General features: G+C 39.1%; 1 protein-coding gene across 1 annotated transcript in view; it reads left to right on the forward strand.

Moving 5' to 3' along the window:
- LOC134797937 (mitogen-activated protein kinase kinase kinase 15) overlaps positions 1–15541 on the forward strand; it is a 25607-nt gene extending 10066 nt beyond the window's left edge. The window contains exons 6-26 of the mRNA XM_063770278.1: positions 536–706; positions 964–1076; positions 1864–2065; positions 2790–2904; positions 3232–3401; positions 3919–4099; positions 4559–4759; positions 5394–5544; positions 5802–6016; positions 6338–6433; positions 6625–6764; positions 6871–7014; positions 8745–8840; positions 10211–10304; positions 11169–11351; positions 11924–12188; positions 12595–12745; positions 13254–13370; positions 13454–13702; positions 14163–14300; positions 15207–15541. Of these exons, the coding sequence (XP_063626348.1) occupies positions 536–706; positions 964–1076; positions 1864–2065; positions 2790–2904; positions 3232–3401; positions 3919–4099; positions 4559–4759; positions 5394–5544; positions 5802–6016; positions 6338–6433; positions 6625–6764; positions 6871–7014; positions 8745–8840; positions 10211–10304; positions 11169–11351; positions 11924–12188; positions 12595–12745; positions 13254–13370; positions 13454–13702; positions 14163–14300; positions 15207–15351 (3337 nt within the window). The 3' untranslated portion in view covers positions 15352–15541. The remainder of the gene's footprint in view (positions 1–535; positions 707–963; positions 1077–1863; positions 2066–2789; positions 2905–3231; positions 3402–3918; positions 4100–4558; positions 4760–5393; positions 5545–5801; positions 6017–6337; positions 6434–6624; positions 6765–6870; positions 7015–8744; positions 8841–10210; positions 10305–11168; positions 11352–11923; positions 12189–12594; positions 12746–13253; positions 13371–13453; positions 13703–14162; positions 14301–15206) is intronic.
- The last annotated feature ends 7611 nt before the right edge of the window (positions 15542–23152 follow it).

Genomic DNA, 23152 nt, shown 5'->3' on the forward strand with positions numbered 1-23152 from the left:
TTTTTAGAAAATCGCATCTAAGTTTAGAGTCGGTTTGAAGCAAATAACAGAAAAACGCCTCTTAAAAGTGATAAAAAAAGTAAAAAAGGCGGGATCTGAAAATACTTATTGAATAGTGTAAATTGTGTTTGACTAAAAAATACAAGAAACACGTACCTATCTACGCTCGCTATAAAAATGAGTTCTTCTAGTGAAGAAAATGATATTCTTACGCTGACGCCTACCGAAATTCAAGAGACAGCACAGGCAGTGGTTAGTAATTTGCTACCAGAGAAATCGCGGGCTAGTACTTATAGTTATGCAAATGTTTTCTTATTTCCTCGCAGTAGTCGTGAAAAGCACTATATAATGCCTCGGCCGGAAACGCTAAAGATGGACTCGTATTATTTGAGGGCCTCCACTAACGTGTCGGCCCTCAAACGCACTCATCCATCTTTTAGCGGTTTTCCGTCCTCTCCTACAATGTACTATTAAAAAATGGGTTGTACTTACCTATATGTAAATGTGTCTTGGTCTCAATATTTTTTTCTTCCAGGAGGAATAAGGAAGGTGACAGAGAAAATGCTCTAAAGGTGTGCGTGAAAGCTTTGGAAAAGAAAGAGAACCGTTTCCCCGACATGCTGTGTTTGTGTGGCCGTATTTATAAGGACAAGTTTGTTGAATCTCAACACACGGATATGGAGAGCTTGAATAATGCTATACATTGGTAAGTAGCGCCAAAACTGGAGTGAAGTTAAATGTATCTACCACACCGGAACTTAACGCAGCGTATACGCACTGAAATGTCGTCTGTGTCACGAGTTATTCATTTTGCTGCGTAAGCGGTGCGTCTTTTGAGCAGCGGTGTGGCCGATCTTTTATGTAGTTCGTCTTTATACAATTTAAGAGGACAGTGGAGTCCCTCAATTTCCGCTTATGGATCTGTTAAAAAAACAGTTTTGTATATGATTTTTTTTGCTTTAGGTACAGACAAGGATTTGAAGTTCAACCAAACGAATATGCAGGCATAAATCTTGCAACTTTGCTCGTCATTGCTGGCAATGACTTTAAGAATTCTCAGGAGTTACAACATATTGGTAAGAAAATATAATTGTTTTAGGGTTCCGTACCTCAAAAGGAAAAAACGGAACCCTTATAGGATCACTCGTGCGTCTGTCTGTCTGTCCGTCTGTCACAAGCCTATTTTCTCAGAAACTACTGGACCAATTAAGTTGAAATTTGGTACACATATGGAAATTAGTGACCCAAAGATGGCCATGTAACGTAAACAAATGAATTTTAAACAGGGGGGGGCACTTTTGGGGGGTAAATGAGAAAGTTAAAAAATAAAGCTTTTCAAACTATAACGTGTTAGGTATATATCAAATGAAAGAGCTCATCTTGAGAATTTCAAATATATTTTTTTATTATTTTAAAATACATAGGTTAGAAGTTATTTAAGTAAATAGCCAAAAAATGACCTTTCTCCCCCCTTTATCTCCGAAACTACTGGGTCTAAAATTTTGAAAAAAATACACAATATAGTTATTTACCTATACATGACAAGAAAACAAACCTATTAGAAATGTGCAGTCAAACGTGAGTCGGACTTAATGTACGGAACCCTTGAAACGCGAGTCCGACTCGCACTTGGTCGGTTTTTTTTTACTTTGCTTTTAATTCAGGAGCAAAAATAAAATCAAACAAATTTGTCAACAAACCAAACTTCATTTCTGAGATTTGCGTTTTACATTTCTGTTTTTTTTTCTATATTAAATTAAGACTAGCAGAACCAATGTATTTGCAAAATCAGCGTCGCAGAGTGCGTCATGCGGCTCATTCCGTGACGCTCTTATTGAAACTATATTTCTCTCTGATTTTTAGGTATGATGCTAAACCATCTAATAGGCAAGAAAGGCAGCTTGTCATCGCTCAAAGACTACTGGGACGTGGCCACGTTTTTCGAGATCTCCGTGCTAGCGCAGGACTACGTGAAGGCTATACAAGCGGCCGAGTGCATGTTCAAACTCAAGCCGCCTAACTGGTATCTGAAGAGCACGATAGGAAACATCGAACTTATTGACAGGTATATTTCACAATTACAATTGATTTGTAGAAGTAAAACTAAAGTAAGGGCGGCATTTAGACGGTGCGAGAACCTGCATGCGAGTTTCATTACATTGCGTTATTTGATCGGTCGGCTGAGTTGATGTAACCTCAATGGTCCGCAATGTAACTAAAATCGCATGCGAGTTCGCGCGCCGTCTAAATGAGCCCTAATACTTAAGTTATTTGCTAATAATGGAGCCGGGTTCGCCTTTCATTCTAATACAAAGTGATTGTATAAATTTACAATTTTCTGTTGAGTGCCTCAGTCAACTCTGTGTACGCCTGTAAGTACCTACTCATACCTAGCTCTCTCACGCGTGGCCTTGAACTCTTGGCTGTATTTAGTCTGTACCTATTAAACGAGGGATGTTATGTATGTATTTGTATCAGGTAATCAGGTCTTGAAAAGGGTTCTATCGAATTTACAATGTAAGGTGACACATATTATTGTTAATACATACTCCATAGTATTGTCATAGAAGTAAAAAACGGGTTGCACTCCGGGAGTGCCGGCAGAAGTGAAAATTCAATGTCATTGTAACAGTTTTTCGATCAGGTCACGTGTCCGTCTTACGTCTTACGAATCTTACGGTCACGTGACCTGTCGCGAGTTTAACATTTTTTCCCCATCACAAAAAGTGCACAGCGCCGCTAAAGAAGTTTTCACTTCAAAAATGTTAAATTTACTTTTTGGATTCCAGGTTCAGGAAAAAGAGTGAAGAATCTTCACCTGAACAACAAGTATTTTCATTTTGGATGGAGTATTTTTTTGAAGCTACTAATACCGGCAGTTGTGATAATATCATCAGGTTTCCTGTGAGTTTATGTGACTTGACCAATTATTAGTCACAATGTTATTACATATCTTCATACAACATATAGGGTAATTCGTCAATAACTGGCCACCTTAAACTAAAAATGAATTCTATACACCTATAAACAAAATTCCTTTAGTATAAGGTGGCTAGTTGTTGAATGGTGGCCAGTTATTGACCTTATACTAAAATGAAGTCTGTTTACATGTGAATAGAACTCATTTTTAGTATAAGGTGGCTTATTATTAACCAGTGGCCAGTTATTGACGAGTAACCCTACTTAGTTTTTATTCAAAAGTTTACTGCACTACCTTACCTCATGTTTTAGGTTCTTATTTTGGAGACCACAAAAGAGTTCATGCCTTCTTACTTGAACGTGAACATGGGAGCGGAGCAGAAGTCCGTAGAAATACTCAACCTCTGTCTGAGCTCTATACGTGGGCAGTGTAGGCAAGTACACCGGTGGCTCTTCACTTCTGACATGATTAGAAGCTACAGGTGAGTTATGGTTCCCTGGTAACTGGTCAATCGTATCTCTTTGAATTCAACAAAGAAGGGTTTTCCCGTCAAGAAATATCAGCCTAAGTAGTAATATTAGTAAACATTAAATCGCAGAGTGTAAGTGCACATTGTGTAGAACGAACATATGTACAAACAGCAACACTCTTAACTGTGCATCGGTGGACCTTATCACAAAAGGCATTAGGTCCACCGATGGACAGTTAACACTGTGGGCGATGGTACGCCGTTCTTGAAACCTACTGACACAAAGTTTAATTTTAGACTCTCGATAAGAGTGCCTACACTGTCCCAATCCAGCCACGTATGCTCCTTATTTTGTAAGCGGCGGCGTTTTAACGGTATCTTAATGAACCTAACTTTTTTTTCCAAATGATGGCATTGCTAGTGTAGCCCATTCACCCCATTGAGATAGACAATCGGCCTATTGTAACACTCTTTTTCGGCGACTTACTGCTCGCCCGGTATTCATAGTAATTTATCTATCTCTTTTCAGTTTGTACAAACGCGACGAGCGCTGCCTCTTTCTGTACGTGAGCGAGAACTCTGACGACTTCCAAATATTCCTACCTTCAGAAGCCTGCAGACAACGGCTGCACGATCTGTTGGGAGACCTGACGGCTGATCACGAGAAGGTCACGGATTTGGACACTACTGTGATGCAAGATCAGTTGAAAGTAAGTGCCCGAACATAGCTTGTCTATCATTTAGCTCAGTTTTTTTTTCATTAGAAGAGCTATTCTTTGTTATGATCTATTAGTCTCGATTTGTTATTTCTATGTCAACCATTGAAGGATATCCTTACCTCGCTTCTTCAGATAACTTCCTAACTCCGGTCGGTGCACTGTATATGGTCGAGCACTATAAAATATATAATCCATTTATCAAATCAGTAGAACAAACTTTTTTATAGGTAGCCGCTAGCCATTTTTAAGGTTCTGTAGCCAAAAATGGCAAAAACGAAACCCTTATAGTTTGGCAGTGGTAGCAAACAAATATGAGGATTATTTCTGATGTGTGCGCGGATTAATGTGTATTTAAATTAGGCTTTGAACTAAGTTATTATTGCCAATATGTACATACTAAATAGGTTTATATACATCTAATATTATAACGACTTAAAATCCTACTTCCAGTTTGAATACGAACTAGACGACTGCAACAAGCGTGTAGTGCTCGGCAAGGGCACGTACGGAGTAGTGTACGCGGCGCGCGACCTCAACACGCAAGTGCGCATCGCCATCAAGGAGATCCCCGAGAAGAACCTCGGCGACGTGCAGCCGCTGCACGAGGAGATCCTGCTGCACTCGCAGCTGCGCCACCGGAACATAGTGCAGGTAACGCGGGGGCTCGAGGGTGTGCGGCCTCAACACGCAAGTGCGCATCGCCATCAAGGAGATCCCCGAAAAGAACCTCGGCGACGTGCAGCCGCTGCACGAGGAGATCCTGCTGCACTCGCAGCTGCGCCACCGGAACATAGTGCAGGTAACGCGGGGGCTCGGGGGTGTACGGCCTCAACACGCAAGTGCGCATCGCCATCAAGGAGATCCCCGAAAAGAACCTCGGCGACGTGCAGCCGCTGCACGAGGAGATCCTGCTGCACTCGCAGCTGCGCCACCGGAACATAGTGCAGGTAACGCGGGGGCTCGGGGGTGTACGGCCTCAACACGCAAGTGCGCATCGCCATCAAGGAGATCCCCGAAAAGAACCTCGGCGACGTGCAGCCGCTGCACGAGGAGATCCTGCTGCACTCGCAGCTGCGCCACCGGAACATAGTGCAGGTAACGCGGGGGCTCGGGGGTGTGCGGCCTCAACATCAACACGCAAGTGCGCATCGCCATCAAGGATATCCCCGAGAAGAACCACTTACGCCGTCGCTAAGACGTTCCATAAATTCTATGTAGATGCGGATGCGAATATTCGCAACATCCCTGTTCACGGAGACCGTTAGTTTTATGTTTTTTGTTTCAGTACCTAGGATCGATATCAGAAGACAACTATTTTAAGATATTTATGGAACAAGTCCCAGGAGGCTCATTATCCGCACTACTCCGTTCTAAATGGGGACCTCTAAAGGAAAACGAAGCCACAATCGCCTACTACACTAAGCAGATTTTAGAAGGTAAATTATACCATTTATACCTGAAACATTATAATTAAGCATGTAAAACCAGTCCACTAGCACTATACCCACTGCTAACCAGGGGGTCCTCATATAGACGGTTCTACTAGATATCTATCTATTTACATGCCATCACACTGCATTCAACCTAGCAGTAACCAACCAATTAGCTGATCTGCTAGTCAAAACCCATTGTAAGACTTGAAAACCTTACCCAAATACGTATTACCGACTCTACTGAAATACAATTTTTCCAGGTCTAAAATACCTCCACGATCAAAAAATAGTTCACCGCGACATAAAAGGCGACAATGTCCTCGTAAACACGTACAGTGGGGTCGTTAAGATATCGGACTTCGGGACGTCCAAGCGCCTGGCGGGCCTGTGTCCGTCCACCGAGACCTTCGCGGGCACCCTGCAGTACATGGCGCCCGAGGTCATAGACAAGGGGCAGAGAGGGTATGGAGCGCCGGTGAGTACCACACTAATATACAGGATACATTTTTTAAATAGGGCGCTGAATCCCGTGCTGCCATGCAAAAAAGGGTCTTAGGAGACCTTCCCTAACTTTAAAACTTACAACAATTTGAATTTACACATCTTTGATATTTTCACTGTATTTTCAAAAAATACAGTCAGCGATAAAATTGACAATTCTGTCGGGTTTTTTTTTGTATCAGTTGTTTCCATTTTTGTCCGGGATCAAAAGCTTCTTAGAGACCAACATGGGTTAGGGCTAAAGTCACAAATCAAAGAAAACACAAGTTTTATCACAATGCTGTTTGATTTATAGGCGGACATCTGGTCCCTTGGATGTACGGTTGTAGAGATGGCTACAGGAAATCCACCTTTCATTGAACTGGGATCGCCGCAAGCAGCGGTTTTTAAGGTAAATATTTAGTCAGCAATCAGCATTTCTATGACTATAAGACCCCTAGTCTTATGAAAATCTATTTTCATTTTCACTTATCTATTTGCTCACATTCTTTATTCAATCAACTGTCAGCATAATGTACATGTACAATAATATTTTGTTATACAATTTTACCTAATTTAAACTAATAATCTTTTCTGTTTTAGGTGGGATATTACAAAGTGCACCCTGAAATCCCCAGCGAGTTGTCTCCTAGAGCCAAGAGCTTCATAAAGCGGTGTTTCATACCGGACCCTGACGATCGCGCCACGGCAGCTGAACTATTGGAAGATCCATTCTTATGCGAGTAAGTATATTACATCTTCCATCCAACGGGCCAGGTACTACGTGTATCTAAATATCACAGTGAACATACTACTACAACAATGTCAACAATTGTTTTGTGTTTACAGGAAAAAGAAAACATCTAGTCGCCTAGGCAGTAATGTAGACTACAGCAGAAGTGTCTCCGTCCCTGCCGACAAAATCCGGCCACCGCAGAAAAAGATATCCGAACCCTGTCTGCCCGGCAATCTGCCCAGTTCACCAGAGATCGAGTAAGCTAATATTCATGTGACCCTAGTACTTTAGTTTGACCAAATTCATAGATGCATGGATTTATAAAATTAATATCTTTGAAATTAATGCAGGGATTTCTGCATGACTAAGTAACTATTTTTAAAAATTTATTTTATTTTCGTATGTTGCGTTCTGCATGTGTGACGTTTCCCTCACAATCATGCTGTTTGGTGAAAGGGCTTATCGTGGGTCGCCAATGTTCAGTTTTATCGTTTATTGGCATCGTCGTGTATCCTTTCCACCAATATTGATCACCCGTTATATAAATACAGGTGCAAACGATTTGATGGGAAATTGAGAAGTTTAGTGTTGCTAATTATTGACATAATGATTAAGGCCTTAGAACAGTAGCACTAACGTCCTATGAAACATGTCGGTAAGTAGCGAGTTGCGCGATATTGCTACCAATGTCAAACAAAAGTGCGCGATTTCTGCTAACGGCGATTGTACAGACATGAATCGTAGGATATTTGGACCCTTGTGAATTTACAGCTAAATTTTAAGATGACATCACATAGTGAATCGAGTTGGATATGAAAATTTAACAGTGTTTTTTTTATTTTGACGTGACGTCATATCAAGGCCTATCAAGGAATCCTAGTACATTTCGAACTGTCTTTTAGAAACCGTATGCTAAAGTACTATACTCGCAAGCTACAAGGCGCATAATTATGTCTTTATCATTTGCGCAAGTAATTTTTTTTTAAACATGAGGATTTCCACACATTTTTTTCAACGCACCCCAACATGTACAGTCGACGTCCAAGATATGTTTACATTTTTCGCCTTATTACAAAGGAGTAAGGTGCAAAAGTGTAATCATATCTTTGACGTCGACTGTTCATAGTATGTTTCTTTTGATATTATAAATAATACGCCGGGACATGAATTCACGTTTGTATTTTTCGAACTGTAAGTTAAAATACAATACCTAATGCACAGATACTCTTCTCTGCATACGAGAGATTAATATATAGGATAATACAACACAGTGTGGGTCGAACTGCCAAATGCGGCTAGAATATATGAAAATTTAAGTTCGGGACACGGGTAACATTTTCTAAATGTCAGTTTATATTGGGGTTTTTGTCCACTTATCTCGTTCTACTCGATTCACTGTACTATACATATATACGTGCAGAATGGCTTCAAATAATTATTTCCGTTTCGATAAGAACTAAACATGTAGAGAAGATTTTTAACATAATGTTAACTGGGTATTAACACTTGTTCCTAATGATAATCAAAAAGTGGATTTTAATCACTTATGATTTAACAGTTACATTTGTAATCGACGTTAATTTGTAAACTTATGAAAACCCTCCAAATACAATGGAAACAAAACTTCTGAATTTAACCATGTTCACGTATAAGTAGACCAGGGGTCTCCAAACTTTTTTTACCTGAGGGCCATATTACGCCTCAGAAACTTTCGCGCGGGCCACCGTCGGTTTTTGCGCCGGGAGAAGGTGTCTGGTTGCTGTTATTAGGAACAGTTCCACTCTTAATTAATGCTGTTCACCCCTGGAGCCTGGTTCCCGCGGGCCGGACAGTGGGCACTCGCTTTGGGTGTCGGCGAGCCGAATTGGAACGCGTCGCAGGCCGGATTTGGCCCGCGGGCCGGGGTTTGGAGACCCCTGAAGTAGACCACTCGTATTTAACATTTGTCGATTGCTTGCACCTAAGCCTGTGTTTGTTTGGCGTCAAGGGTGAAAACGATCCGGTCTAACCCGACCATCACTAGGACGGCTTCGTCGATGCTCTCACCGATACTGATATACCCGCCGGACTTGTCCAATAGCAGGTAACCATACATTGTTTACTTGAAACAGTGGTTTGAACGCGTGGTTTAAAATAACACAGCAATAGACATACTCGTAGCTGAACTTTATTTAAATTATGAAAAGTAAAACTAAAAACTACAACACATTTTAAATATTATTTGTGAATTGTTATTTGCTTTAGTAGTCAAGTAAAGTAACAGTAAAAAAGCATATGTTTCACGTTTATGATTACGGGTAAGTAAATAAAATTAATATATAGGACGTTTGTAGCGGTCAATAAATTCTCAACATTCTTAAGTGATCTCGCGAATAAAAATGAATATAAATTGTTATTTCTGTATGAATGACAGAAATCACACACTCAGACCACTGTTCGAAGTTCCCGGTTTAATTTTGATAGAAAATTTCATAGAACTTCAGTTCAACGTTTTTATTCCAAATTTAAAACATGTTTGAAAAACGGCATCCGGTTATGAGTCACACCATTCCAATGTAACGTATTTTCGAAGTTAAAGTGACGACGAACTTTTATGTACAGTCAACGGTAAAAATATGGGTGTAGACAACTTACTCAAAAATATGTCCCATAGTTCTTAATTCAGTGACATAAGAGTTATGGGACATATTTTTGAAATTATTTGTACACCCATATTTTTACCGTTGACTGTACATGGTAGAAAGCTTCTATGAAATTTTTATCAAAATTTTATTCACTCACACCTCACGGTTGCATTTCCTTGCACTAATTATTGACACATCTTCAAGGTCACTCTTTACCTTCCTTTCACTGCACATAAATTATATCACTTTAGATTATATATATGTAATATTCTTAACTATATTTTTTCTATTCTATATATTCCTTCCTTACGCTGCAAATCTGTCTTAGAGTAACGCTTTTTTACATATCTTCCGACTAATACTTAAACGAAATTACATTTATAATTGTTTTAAAACTATTATTCTTGGATTGTTCGTTTTTAATTAATATAATTAAAGAATGTTCGAATAATGGAAGCGTAGTGACGTAAATATATAACTTCGTGAACCACCACAATGGGGTTGGCCGGTGGAAGTTTTTAGCAGATGGCGCCATCATAGCTTGCCCCGTCAATCCCTAGAATTGTGTCAAATTTTTGTTTTTTTAATACCCTGGATGCCAGCTCTTTAAGCCAAATCTCATAGAAAAAGGGGCAAGCTATGATGGCGCCATCTAGGCAAACCTTTGACAGTTGCCAACCCCATTGTGCCATTATAAGCTAATGGTAAAGTTTGTGCGAAAAGAGAAGAGTCGTGGAATGTATGGGGCCCAATACATTCCACGACTCTTCTCTTTCCGCACAGACTATGTGCGATTGAATCTGACTTTAGTCGGCCGTTTATTTTTCAGTACGATGCCGAATACACCGTCCACGGATGAGATGGATACGAGCGACGGTCTGCTCAACCGGCGGAGTTCGTCAGGGGGCTTGCTCTCACCCGAGGTAAACATTCTCCCATTTAATGCCAATGTTGATTTCTACATACAAATTACATTATTTCCATTATTTAATCGTAAGTACGTCGTACACAAGCAGTATCCAAACAATTGAGGATGTGTGTGTGCGTGTGTGCGCGTGTGCACTAGGGATGTTGCGGATATTCGCATCCGCATCCGCGGAACATCCGCATGATTTTCAACATCCGCATCTGCATATCTGCATCCGCATCCGCATGAAATCGATGCGGAGCATCCGCATAATGCGGATGTCGACCAAGTCGGTAACAGGAACGTATTAGCGGCGGCGCCGGCGGCGTAAGTGCTAGGTAATTTCTTCATTATATATAACGAAATCGTCTAGATCCCGAAAAGTCGGCCAAGATACTGTTTATTAAATAAAACGCACCTATATTCTTGGTCAAATACTAAACGTTTCGTTTTTTTTTAAATAAAAATTGCTAAAAATGTAATATTTGACGTTTTTTAAGTACCAAATCTTGACATCCGCATCCGCGGATGTGAGACTTTAAATATCCGCATCCGCATCCGCGGATGTCAAAAAATCTGCATCTGCAACATCCCTAGTGTGCACGTGTGTGCGTGTGTGTGTGTCTACCACCTCTTGTATTTCAATATTTTCCAATCCATGATGTTGATGATATGTATTATTCAAAATGTATGTCGAGTGTAAGCTGCGTAAGTAAGGGTGGTATTCCACGTGTCCAATTTTTTTTTCTAACGTGTTTTGCATCTCACATTTTGGTTAGTGAAAGAGTGAGACGCAGTGACGTTGGATCAAGATATTGGACAGGTGGAATACCAACCTAAAACACAAAACGTTTATACAGAACACACGTGTTCTTGACAGGTGGACATGACAACCGTCCAGCGCTCCTCCATAGACGTGGAACACGACGGATTCTATCTGCTGAAGAAGGACTCGCAGCGTCGTCTCACACTGTCGCGGGTGCTAGAGCAGGACAGCGAACAAATCGTCTCCAAGTGGATGCACAGTATTCAGCAAGATTTTGGCAACACAGTGCTTACAATGGTAAGATATCTGGGTATTTTAATTCGCACACAATATATTCCTTGAGCATAATGGTAACATTCCATTACTGACCGCAGCTGCACTACTAGTACGAACGCGTCGGTGTTATTGTCAATTTACATAGTAAAATGAACGGTAGTGCAGCTGACGTTGGAAGTGGATTGTCACCTAGTGTCATGTGTGGATCGGCGGTGATCAGCTCGTGGCCTCAGTGCACACTGTTCAAATCCCTTGGATGCTGGTTGCAAAACGCTCTGCTGGTCGCTTGCCCTTGAGACCGTATAAGTACGTAAATACAGGAACGTAGGGTGTTAACGTCGAGAAACATGAAGTGAAGCTTTGAAGCACTGTTACTGGTAGTATTCTTAATAATGTCGTATTATAAATAACTAAACAATTTACAGAAATATATAAATAACTTTAAAAAATAATTTATGCTTGAGAACTAATGAACTTATTTCCTTTTACCTAATGTTATCATATAGGGTAAGATTTACAATGGTTACAAATTGAAAATAGATTTATAAAGCTTAGATTGAATTTTCTAACATATACATTTGTTGTATTGACAGAATCATTTGGAAACCCTTCGCTGCGCGTTAAAAAATTACATAATGGACCAGAACAGAAGCGTCATCGAGCAGGCCATAACGAGTCTCAAAGAAGATTTGGACTTTGACTCGAACGCCATTAACGAACTGAATGCAGCTACGTACATGTTCCAAGAGGCAGTGAACGGGGTGTTGAGGAGCCACAGCATCAAGCCTCATTGGATGTTCGCGCTCGACAACTTAGTAAGGAATGCTGTGCAGGCTGCTATTACTGTGTTGACGCCTGGTGAGTAAATATTCTACGATAACTGAAGAAAATAAATAGCTGGCACCTGGGAAATCAAAGTTTAAACTAGCAATTTTAAAATAAAACGTTTATAAAATGACTCACAGGGCGACGTTAATTATGTAAGTATTTTTTTTTTAATTCCCGCCCTTGAAATTGGCTCCCATGATGGTCAACTAACATGAACTAACTTTTATTGTTCTCATTCATTTCGTTCAATATAATGAAATGATCTTTGGGCCAAACTGAGTCGGTCCGCATTAAAAATATATTCAACTCTCACTTCGTCGCAAAAAAAATTCAAGTCTCACCAAATATTCGATCATACCAAAATTATTTTCAAAATAGAGAAGGGGGAAGGAGAGAGATTTAGAAGACAGTTGCCAGCACTGTGTATATTTTTCAGAGTTGGGAGCGAACCTCGCCGGGCAAGACCACCGGCGCGGCGGCGGGCGCTCGCCCAGCGGCGCGGCCGACGCCGCCACGCCCTCCGCCATGTCCACCGCCACCTCCACGAGGGACCACAGCATACTTCAGCTGCGACAAGAAAATCAAAAGTAACTTCTTTACAATCTTTACATTCCTTATTTCCTGGTATGTACGAGTACAGTTAGCATTAATAGCTTCTAGCATCAATTCTCTAATTCTAATAAAATGACAAAAAGGGATGAGTCAGTTCTCAAAATGTTAAACGATTGGGATGTCGCAAATACACACACTGGGAACACAAACTGTAGAGATATATTTCTAATTGTAATTCTATTGATGTTGACTGTGCACATTATTTTACCTGCACCCTTTATGTGTATAAACTGAGAGGACGCTGGAGCGAGGAGCGCAAACATGATGAAACCGGACTAATCTTAGGTCTAGTTTCCCCTCTGGGTTGGAAGGCCAGATGGCAGTCGCGTTTGTAAAAACCTATGCTTGGCATTAGTTGTCAAGCGGACCCCAGGCTTCCGTGAGCCATGGCAAAAAGCCCGAACAACGCTAGGAAGAATATGATGCCCTATACAATAAATATAGGTTATTCTCGTACGCTAACTCACCTTTTCTACTGTTTAGATTGCACCAAGAACTACTGGAGAGTTACCAACAATACCAATCTTTACTCAGAGAAATGTTGGAAGAGCAAAAACTGCAAACACAAATACTTCGAGACTTCGTCAATAGCAGGAACAGGTAAACAACGAATTTTCATGTCAATTCAGTAAAAAATACACATTTCGATATGTAACTTTTACAACAACATAATTTGATTCCAGGAATAGCAGTCGTGAAGAAAATTTAGACGAAACCAAATGCCCTACACCGTTACCTTCAAACAGCCCAGACTTGTCTCAACCAATGTCTGTCATTTCTGAAAGTGACGTCACGCCGTCGCCGCTTCGCGATTGGCTGACGGATCGAGGGGTGCCCGCGAGTGCTGCGCAGGTTTTGATTGATCAGGAGTTTACGTTGGAAGACTTGTTGCAACATGTTCAGAGAGAGGATTTGGCGAGGTTGAATCTCAAGTGAGTTCCGATTCAATTTTATTCATATTTACTATATAGTCTCTATGTTTCATTGGTTTTTTATGACTTTTGTCAAGAACAGCTTTATCTGTAGCAAAAAGTTGATATGTTATAGAGAGGTAAAGTCTAAGAAAAAAAGTCTCTAGTTTGACAGTGCAAACAGATGGCGCTGTACTGCGCCATAGGTTTTGTGGTCACTGAATGGGGTTTGCTGGTCGAAATATTTTAAATATGGCGCCAGCATAGGTTTTACCTGTAAATCCTTAGGGAATTGTGTCAAATTCTTGTGTTAAGCCAAATCTCATAAAACGAAACTAGAGAAAGGTATAACCTATGCTGGCATCATCTATGCAAACCTTTGACAGTTGTCAACCCTATTCTTCCATCGCTAACGCTGTTTTCAACTGCCGGAAATGACTTGACATTGACAGACTATAGTAATATTTTTCTTAATGAACAGAGGTGGCGTGGAGCTGCGACTATGGCGAGCTATAGTAGATCACCGCCAGCACACGAACGGCTCGGAGAGGCTGCGGCGAGCCAGCAGCACTGAGACCGACATAGACAACAACTCCATCGTCGTAGTTGAATGTCAGAGGTAATTTTGTTTATGGTTTTTCAAATTACCAGTGTCGGTTATGTGGTGTATTAACCGAAGTTACATCAATGCCAAGCCAACAAAATTTAAAGCGATTTCAGACCGGCTAGCTTGAGTTGCGTTCTCGCGCGCGAGAAGTATGGAGTCGCGCGCCAGATCGCAACTCATGCTAGCAGTTCTGATGTTTCGTTAAAGTTTACATCGCTTTACATTTTCTTTGCGTCAGCAGTCTATAATTTGCAAATAACAACGGTCTAAGTTTAGTGTAAATATTTTACATTTTACTTATACATATATGTAAAACCGGTACTTGATTAACGCAGATTTACTAACAATACTAACCGTAAGCGGCGGTTGGGTCCGCACGACGGACTGGCTGAAGCGGCCGCTAGTCACCGCCTTGCAACGTCCTAAGTATGTTGAATATGTACACTTTATTACGCATGCCAACATAACCAAGCTCTTCTAATCTAACTTGAGGATATAAAACGATATATGCGGAAACACAATTGTTTATTTTAGAAGATTTTATAATTACTTAACAATATTGGCATTCGCGTAGTGCTTATGGTAAACCACACCAACCCGAAGCAAATATTAAATGTAAAATCAAACCAAATCAAATAATCAATATTTATCAGTCAAAATCATCATTTAAAAGTCAATTCTACCAGCAAACATAAGAAAACAACTAAAAATTTGATTACTTTGCCTCACATGGGAATAAAATGCTATCAGTTTTTGAAGTGCAAAGTATGCCTTTCCGGGCTGATGTGGTGAAAAATAGATTTCTTGAAACCTTATACATTTTAAAACAAGTTTAATTCGAAGAACACGGTCTCTTACTTTATAACAACGTGACCTCAAGCTTACTTATTCGAAATTAACTGATAAAATAACATCCAGATGTAAGTCAACGCGGCGCACCATGTCCAACATGTCGAGCAACTCCAACTGCTCGAACAACCCGACGGTGGTGATCCGGCAGCAGGCCAACGGCGACGAGACGGTCGCCGAGTACTACCCCGACAACGGCATCGTCAACCTTTGACAATTACGAGGGTGGTGCACTCTGCAGTAGCGGGCTTCCATGCAGCGTCGATAATCAGTTGCCTCGGTGTTTCCATGTGCTAGTTGCCGAATGTTTCCAAGATGTTGGATTTTTTATAACTCATTGAGTGCCGGGAACGCTCTGTTCGTAGTCGCTTTCCACTACAAAGCGGGAAAACGCTAGAATCGGCTACGCGTGTAGCGCTACGAAATCCAGAAAAAAATCAATTCCATTTTGTAATAACGGAAACTTTCTTTAAGGAAAAATATGAGAAGTTTCCGAAAACATTTAATGTGGAATTTCGCAATTTCGGAAACTTTCTGATGGCAGATCAGCACATGTAGATAGTTCGTGCACGTTCAGTGTGCCATACCACATGCAACTGAACTTGCGTATTTTCAAAGTATGTATACATTACATTTCACGCGTGCAAGCAACTTGATGGAAATTTTGTGGCAGATTATTTTTTACACTGACTTCTAAATTATATTAGTTCAGATACATCACACATGGGTTTGTTGTACACCTTGCTGCAAAAGGGCAGGCCCACTTGCACTTGGCCACGCACTTTCGCGGCTCGGTGTACATGACAACCATATCAGTGTCGATTTAAGTGTAGTATTACTACTTTTTTTTGTATACTTTATAGAGTCAGTGATGTAATCCGAATAGCTTGTAAATTCAAATACTACTGAGTACTGACAAATAACTTTATCTAGTTTAAGCCTACTAATTATTTCATTTGCCATGGACGCATCATTTGCCGTTCATATCTTTTGTACCTTGTAATAATACCAACATGTTTGGGTACTATGAGTAAATTAAAAAAATAAGTACCGAATTAGTACCGTACAGTCGAGTTAATAAATATGAATACCATTTTTCACCATATTGCAATGGATTAAGGTGAAGAAATGTATACATATGTATGAACTCGACTGTACACGAGGGCGATGATTCGGCCTTGGGCTGACAGTCATTTTGTGCGAGTTGCATTGTATTGTTGCGTCGTTTAATCTGCTTGTTCATCAGTTTGAAAGTAATTAACATACTTTAACGAAGCCTTGAGTGTATCACCCGCAAATTAACGCCATGTAAATATATTTTTATGTAACTAGATATCGCCGAGATAGCTATAATATTATAATAGATCTATTGTAAATAATATATATTTAAATTTTTATTTAATATAAGATAATTTAAATTTATATAAAAATAATAATGTGAAACTATCTTGTATGAGGCCATCGGCCGCATAAAAAGTTCAAAATATTATAAGATTATTACAAGTTAAGTTTTTCGAATATATATTTTCAATATTATAATCAGATCTGAATCTGTAAACAATTTTATCAGGTAAAAATTGGGATTCAAATAATTAATTATATTATGTACGTACACTGTTACGGAAACTGTTGTAAATACATAGGTAGCGTCTAAATTGGCTGCTATGTACTGATTAAAATTTATTTATTTCTCTAGAAAAGAGAAAGTGTATAAAACTAATGTATAACGATACCCAGTGATATCCTGTCTAGAAGATTGAAGGCAAAACCCTACGGTAGCACACATCGCGTCCTGCACATGATAAAATAACTGTCACTTTTTAACACCGTGGGATTTCTATTGACGGACACCGTTTTACTACGCTGTCACGTAGACAAGAACGACCATCATATCCGTACTGAGCGAACCGAATTTTAAAAATTTGCGTGTGATAAGTTGTGGGCCTTTGCCTTTGATTCCTATTCTTTAAATTGATACTACGTGATATTTTCCATCAAACACAAATCAACGGTGCTCATTAGTGATTTATTACTATAATATAGTAACAGAGTGCCTTGTAAATTAAATGCTTGTTATTGCTAAAAAACAATTGAATTAACGTAGGTGTCTAGATGTTAACAAGTTGCTAAACGTATACGTTAAAAAGTTCGAAATTATTAATCATTGTTAAATAGTGTAATAATAATGTTAATTATTACTTGCTTAGGTGTTGGTTTGCAAATGAAGAAATAAATATTCAAAATGACTACGTATTACATAAACTATATTAACAAACAACAACTACAAGTCAAAGTTGTTAGGCCCTGGGCACTGCCTGTTTTTGGCTACAATTTGCAAAGTGACGTGTGTAATCCTGTTTTTGGCTACAATTTGCAAAGTGACGTGTGTAATGTTTGATCACGAGAGAGGCAATATAAACCTGCCTGAAAATCAATGTATGCCGAAGTGAATAACTTTTATTATCATAATTCATAGCTTTTCCTAAAGATTTGCCAGGTATGCAGATTTCAGAATTATGATAATGAGTAATACGTAATTTTATTTAATGGTGCCATAAGTATGTTAATAACGATTATACCTAGATAGATTTTTAAGCATTAATAGAAAGTCATACTTATAACAACTCGTAAAACGAGAACTGCTGCTGTATATTCTTACAGAGTTTTGTCAAGGCAACTCCAGTGCATCCAAAAATTCTCTAAAAGTTTAATTTTACGCACGAATGGGATGGCGGATATGTTTTTTGAGAATTATCATAAAATGATACCAGTAATATAAATGTGAGCTTCCACGGCAAAAGGTACCTTATGGCGGCTGGCGCTTACGTCGCATAGCGCCGCAATAATATTGGAGCGACGTTAATAATAGTGTAAGCGCCAACCGCCATAAGGTACCTTTACCTGGTGGTAGTCGTGGTCGCTGGCATGTAACTATTTTCTTTTTTTTTGTCATTAGAAGTTCTAATGCAGTAACTTTTACGAAAAACTTGTCACATATTAGGAAAAAATTGTCTCCTAAAGCTCCCAAAATTTACGCGCACCTGGGATTACGCATACGTTTGGTATTAAAACGATTTCCAGCTTGCTGGGAATTCTTCGAAAAAATCTAATTTGAAAAAAATATGAATAATTTAGGTATCTTTGAGCTATATTGTTAATACGTTAATAAATTTTATGTCGAAAACCTATGATTAGCATAGGAAAAAAGGAAAAAAAAATACTCAACTTGGGTAAGACTTAATATTTCATTCGTGAATTTTAGAAAAACTTTAATCTTCTAAATACTTAGTTTATTCAGGGTTTCCCCAGTGTTTTAAATGATGACATATTTTCTTTCATACCCATGTAACGTGTTTGCATGGCTTCAAGCCACGTTATTTGTTTATCCAAATATTGTGAACAATTCAACCGCTAAGATATTTTTGCGTAGCTAATAAATATTAATTGATTTACTAATTTTTGTTATTATTCAATACCTCCCACTTACCTGCCTAATATTTTTCCTCATTACGCGCATTTACAGCGGGAACTACAGAGCAATAAAGCTAATAGGTACCACACTCCTTTATGCTGGTGTTTAATGAACGGCCTAGGCGTCCAATTGACTGACAAATTTAACCAAATGGCCGCGACGTATACATTTTATTGATATGACATATTGCTAGTGAGTGAAACGCATCATTCCTGTCCCTCATTCCGTCACAGCCCAATAAATATACCTACGGTTGCGCAAAAAAAATATTTGAAATATATGTGACCTTCCATGGCAAAAGGTACCTTATGGCGGCTGGCGCTTACGTCGCATAGCGCCGCAATAATATTGGAGCGACGTTAATAATAGCGTAAGCGCCAACCGCCATAAGGTATCTTTACCGTGGGACGTCACATATTTCTAATAAGATAATATATGCAGGAATCCGTCAAACATAATTATGTACCATGTGCGAGTCGGACTCGCAAACGAAGGGTTCCGTACCATTATCCATAAAAACGGTCACCCATCCAAGTACTGACCCCGCCCGACGTTGCTTAACTTCGGTCAAAAATCACGTTTGTTGTATGGGAGCCCCACTTGAATCTTTATTTTATTCTGTTTTTAGTATTAGTTATTATAGCGGCAACAGAAATACATCATCTGTGAAAATTTCAACTGTCTAGCTATCACGGTTCGTGAGATACAGCCTGGTGACAGACAGACGGACGGACGGATGGACGGACGGACGGACGGACGGATGGACGGACGGACAGCGGAGTCTTAGTAATAGGGTCCCGTTTTACACTTTGGGTACGGAACCCTAACAGTATTGACGTGTAGCCTATGCCTTACTTATAGTAAAGCCCCCCATTCACACTCCTACCTTGTAGTCCGCCTCGTTGGGTAGGATTGTGTATGGGGGTTGCGGACTACGAGCCGTCCTACCGTTTAGCCGTTTGTAGGACGGCTCGTAGTCCGCAACCCCCATACACAATCCTACCCAACGAGGCGGACTATAAGGTAGGAGTGTGAATGGGGGGCTTTAAACCTAGACACCTACCTATATTATAGGTGTACCCGAGGAGCGCGACCTCGGTAACATACTAATAACATTACACTACGAAATCTACTTTAGCCAAAATGGCTTTGTCAGTAAACATTAGTCTGAGATTTAATACGTATCCCGCACGTCACAACGTCAACGCATACTAACAAACAACCTAATAGGAATGCCATTAGAGATACGTAAGTTGTGCGTGTTAGACAGTATGGGAACAGTATGAACATCAAATAAATGTAGTGTATTACAATTGCAACCTCATAAACACGTGATTATATTATTAATGGTCTAACTGGGGTTTACCTTGTGGTACGAGTATAAGTAGGTATCTACAGTGAAACTTTGTTATCTATCACAAACTTGGTATCCGAATGGAACCATATCAAATATAAATTCCGTCAGACTGTCACTTTGAATTTGATGTTCCATAATATTTTGTTATCAGAACATACAGGACTCACGGCCTGATTCGACATTGCTTAGTATTCCACCAATCCAATTTATTTGTCCAATGTGCATTGCGTCTCACTCTCTTATTAGGCAAAATGTGAAACGCAGATAGGTACACATTGGACCAAAAAATTGGACAGGTAAGGGTGGTACCATACCTATAAGTCACAGCGGTACGATACCTATCTGTCAGTGTCAAAACTGACATTTCTTCAACTTCAGCAGTTGACACTGACAGACCGTTATCGTACCGCTGTGACTTATTATAAGCATTGTTCGAATCGGGCCTACAGTCATTTAGGTACTTTTATTGCTTGGCAACGCAAATGCTACGCCGTAGGTGTAGCAAGTTTTGTAGCGAAAATTCGTCCAAGTACTTACGTGAGATAAGTCGTCGCCTACTATTGCAAAATACGCGAATGTACGTAAGTATGAAAAAGTAAGAATAGAAAAAATATTTCACAATTTTTAGGGCCGAACTACATCTTTCTTAAATTCACATTTCGTTGTGAAAGTTTCTCATTATCATGGCCTACCTATATATAAAAAAAATATCTCTTTTTTTAAACATGAATGATTTATAAGCTGTTAAATTTCAAGCAAGTTAACTGTTTGTTTCGATTTATATACTGTGCGAAGACAGCACCGTATAATATGCAAATTAGAGCAGACGTTAGCCCGCAAACACAGGGTGAATTAATGTCTTACCAACGTCTCAGTCCCGGGGGTGAACAACTTAAATTGTAACAACATATCCATACGCACTCATTATAATTTGGTATTTAAAATTGGAAACGAAGCCGCAGGGGCTTACGTGACGGGTTATCTCAAGTGTTTGTGCAGTTTATATTAAATTATCTATACTTTCGAATTCTTGTAATTACTTATTAATAGGGATGGCTGCATAAATACGTATTTTGAGTTAGGTTTAAACATAAGGGTGAGATTATAATGAAACGAAAATGATTATTGTTCTGTGAAATTCGCAATTTTTTGTAACATTTTTGCAGTTAAGTATATTCGAGTTTAAGATCTGTATTTGTGTACTTAAGATATCTATGTCCTATCATCTAATTCATTTATGACTAAGGTTCGCATAATACCTACATACATAAATACATTAGGTACTTCAAGGTATCAAAGTGCTATATTATACTTGACCATTAATTTGATGGTGAAACCGAATACGTTGTTTAATGCATTTAAATGCCATTCAAGCCAGACAACGATGTTTTCTTTAAACTTTGTAACTTTTCTGTTTAAATGTAACAGTAGATACGGATGTCTTCTCCATTACCTACTAGGGCGACAAATTACATTAGATATGCTCAAGACTTGGGATTTGAATTTCAATCGCTTCCCCTCCCACGAAACTGTGAGACAGGCGAAAAGAATCGTTAATTATATTAGAACCGCCTGGAGGCTCTTTAATGTAAATCGAGCCTTAATCTGATTAGTGCAGTTTATTACTACGAGATTTTATTGTTTATAAGTTTTTTTTAAACAGAACTCCTCCTGTTTAAAAAAACCTTAATAGAATGAATGTTAGATAGCTGGCGGTAATTATAATCGAATTACTACAGTTTCAGTGACATCGACTGTTTAATCGAATTCACATAGGTAAGTATGTATAGTTCGTTTTTTTTTAGCATTAGAAAGAAGGTAAGCGATCTTGACATGTCTTTTAATTGAAAAACGCTTTTTAAAAATCAGTACTATTACTTACTTATGAAAACAGAAGAATACAAATGATCGTATTAGATTCATAATTGTTACATATTTGCCGTGATTTATTTTTAAAACGTGTTTTTCAATAAAAAGACACATCAAGGTTATTTACCTTATTTCTAATGCTAAAAAAACGAACTATACATACTTGCCAAGAATAAACCGAAAAGAACCATCTAAGTATAAAAACTTTGTGAAACTTGCTCTGATAAAACAACAACTCTCTCGAACAGTGGCTGAAGTTCCATACATTCTTCAATAGATTTTGTTACTAAGCAATCACGTTTAGCGAGGCTATAGCGCATAGTGGGGGTGGTTAAAAGCTACTACAAAAATAATAAATTTAGCTAATTACTATTAATAAAACAGCGCAAGATGGAAGCTTTTTTCGTCGAAAATGTATGCCTACATGCCTAAATGTATTGGTAGTACTTATTTAAGTTAGGTACCTCGTTTTCTGACCTTAAAGTAGGTTACCTATGTAGGCTATGTAAAAGCAGTTAACTAGTATTTATTTATACTGACATTTATTTTAATACAGAATAAAACTTCATTTATGAAGAAAAATATGTAAATCGACGTTGATTGATTATATTACTATGGATAACTAAGGTATCTTAACGCCTGGCACTTAAAACCGCAAGCTGCGGGAATAGAGTGTAGATATATATGCATATGCTCGTCTGCTGGCAGGGAACCAAAACGTTGTTACTGCATAATATGGATTTATACGAAGCGCGAGATCGTTGAGCGGAACCTCTCGTCTGAGCCCTGAGCAATTTTCGCGAATGTGATGCCTAAACCTTTCCTTAAGCATGCACTCCCAGTAACTCAGATACTATATGTTTACATAATAATTTAATGTTTAACGATTTGCCTTCTATAGGTTGAAATCTGTTTATTTTTTGAAGCAGGTACCAGGAACCTACTCACAAAACGTGCCTATAGTTTTCAGATACATACTTCATCAAAAATTACTGTAATTATATAGTCAATAAACAAGCTTTTACGTTACTGAGTAGCGCCTGAAAGTGTGATATAGGTTCTGAGCATAAGTACGGTCTGTGAGTACCTCGCAAATTTATTTAAGCCGTCTCGATATCACCTGCTTTGCTGTAGCAAGCACTTTGCTCTTTACCCATGAGGCGAGAATCGAAATCGATAGATCGCTTCGACAGACGGTCGCCACGTGTTGAAAGGTCTTAGATAATATAATATAAAAGCTTTCAAGAGAATAGCACTTCAAGGGATGTCTGAAGTATCAATTCAGCTTGTAAGATGACTAGTTCTCGGATGTACCAG

This window comes from Cydia splendana, chromosome 1 (genome assembly GCF_910591565.1).
Source record: "Cydia splendana chromosome 1, ilCydSple1.2, whole genome shotgun sequence".
NCBI classification, from domain to species: Eukaryota; Metazoa; Arthropoda; class Insecta; order Lepidoptera; family Tortricidae; genus Cydia; species Cydia splendana.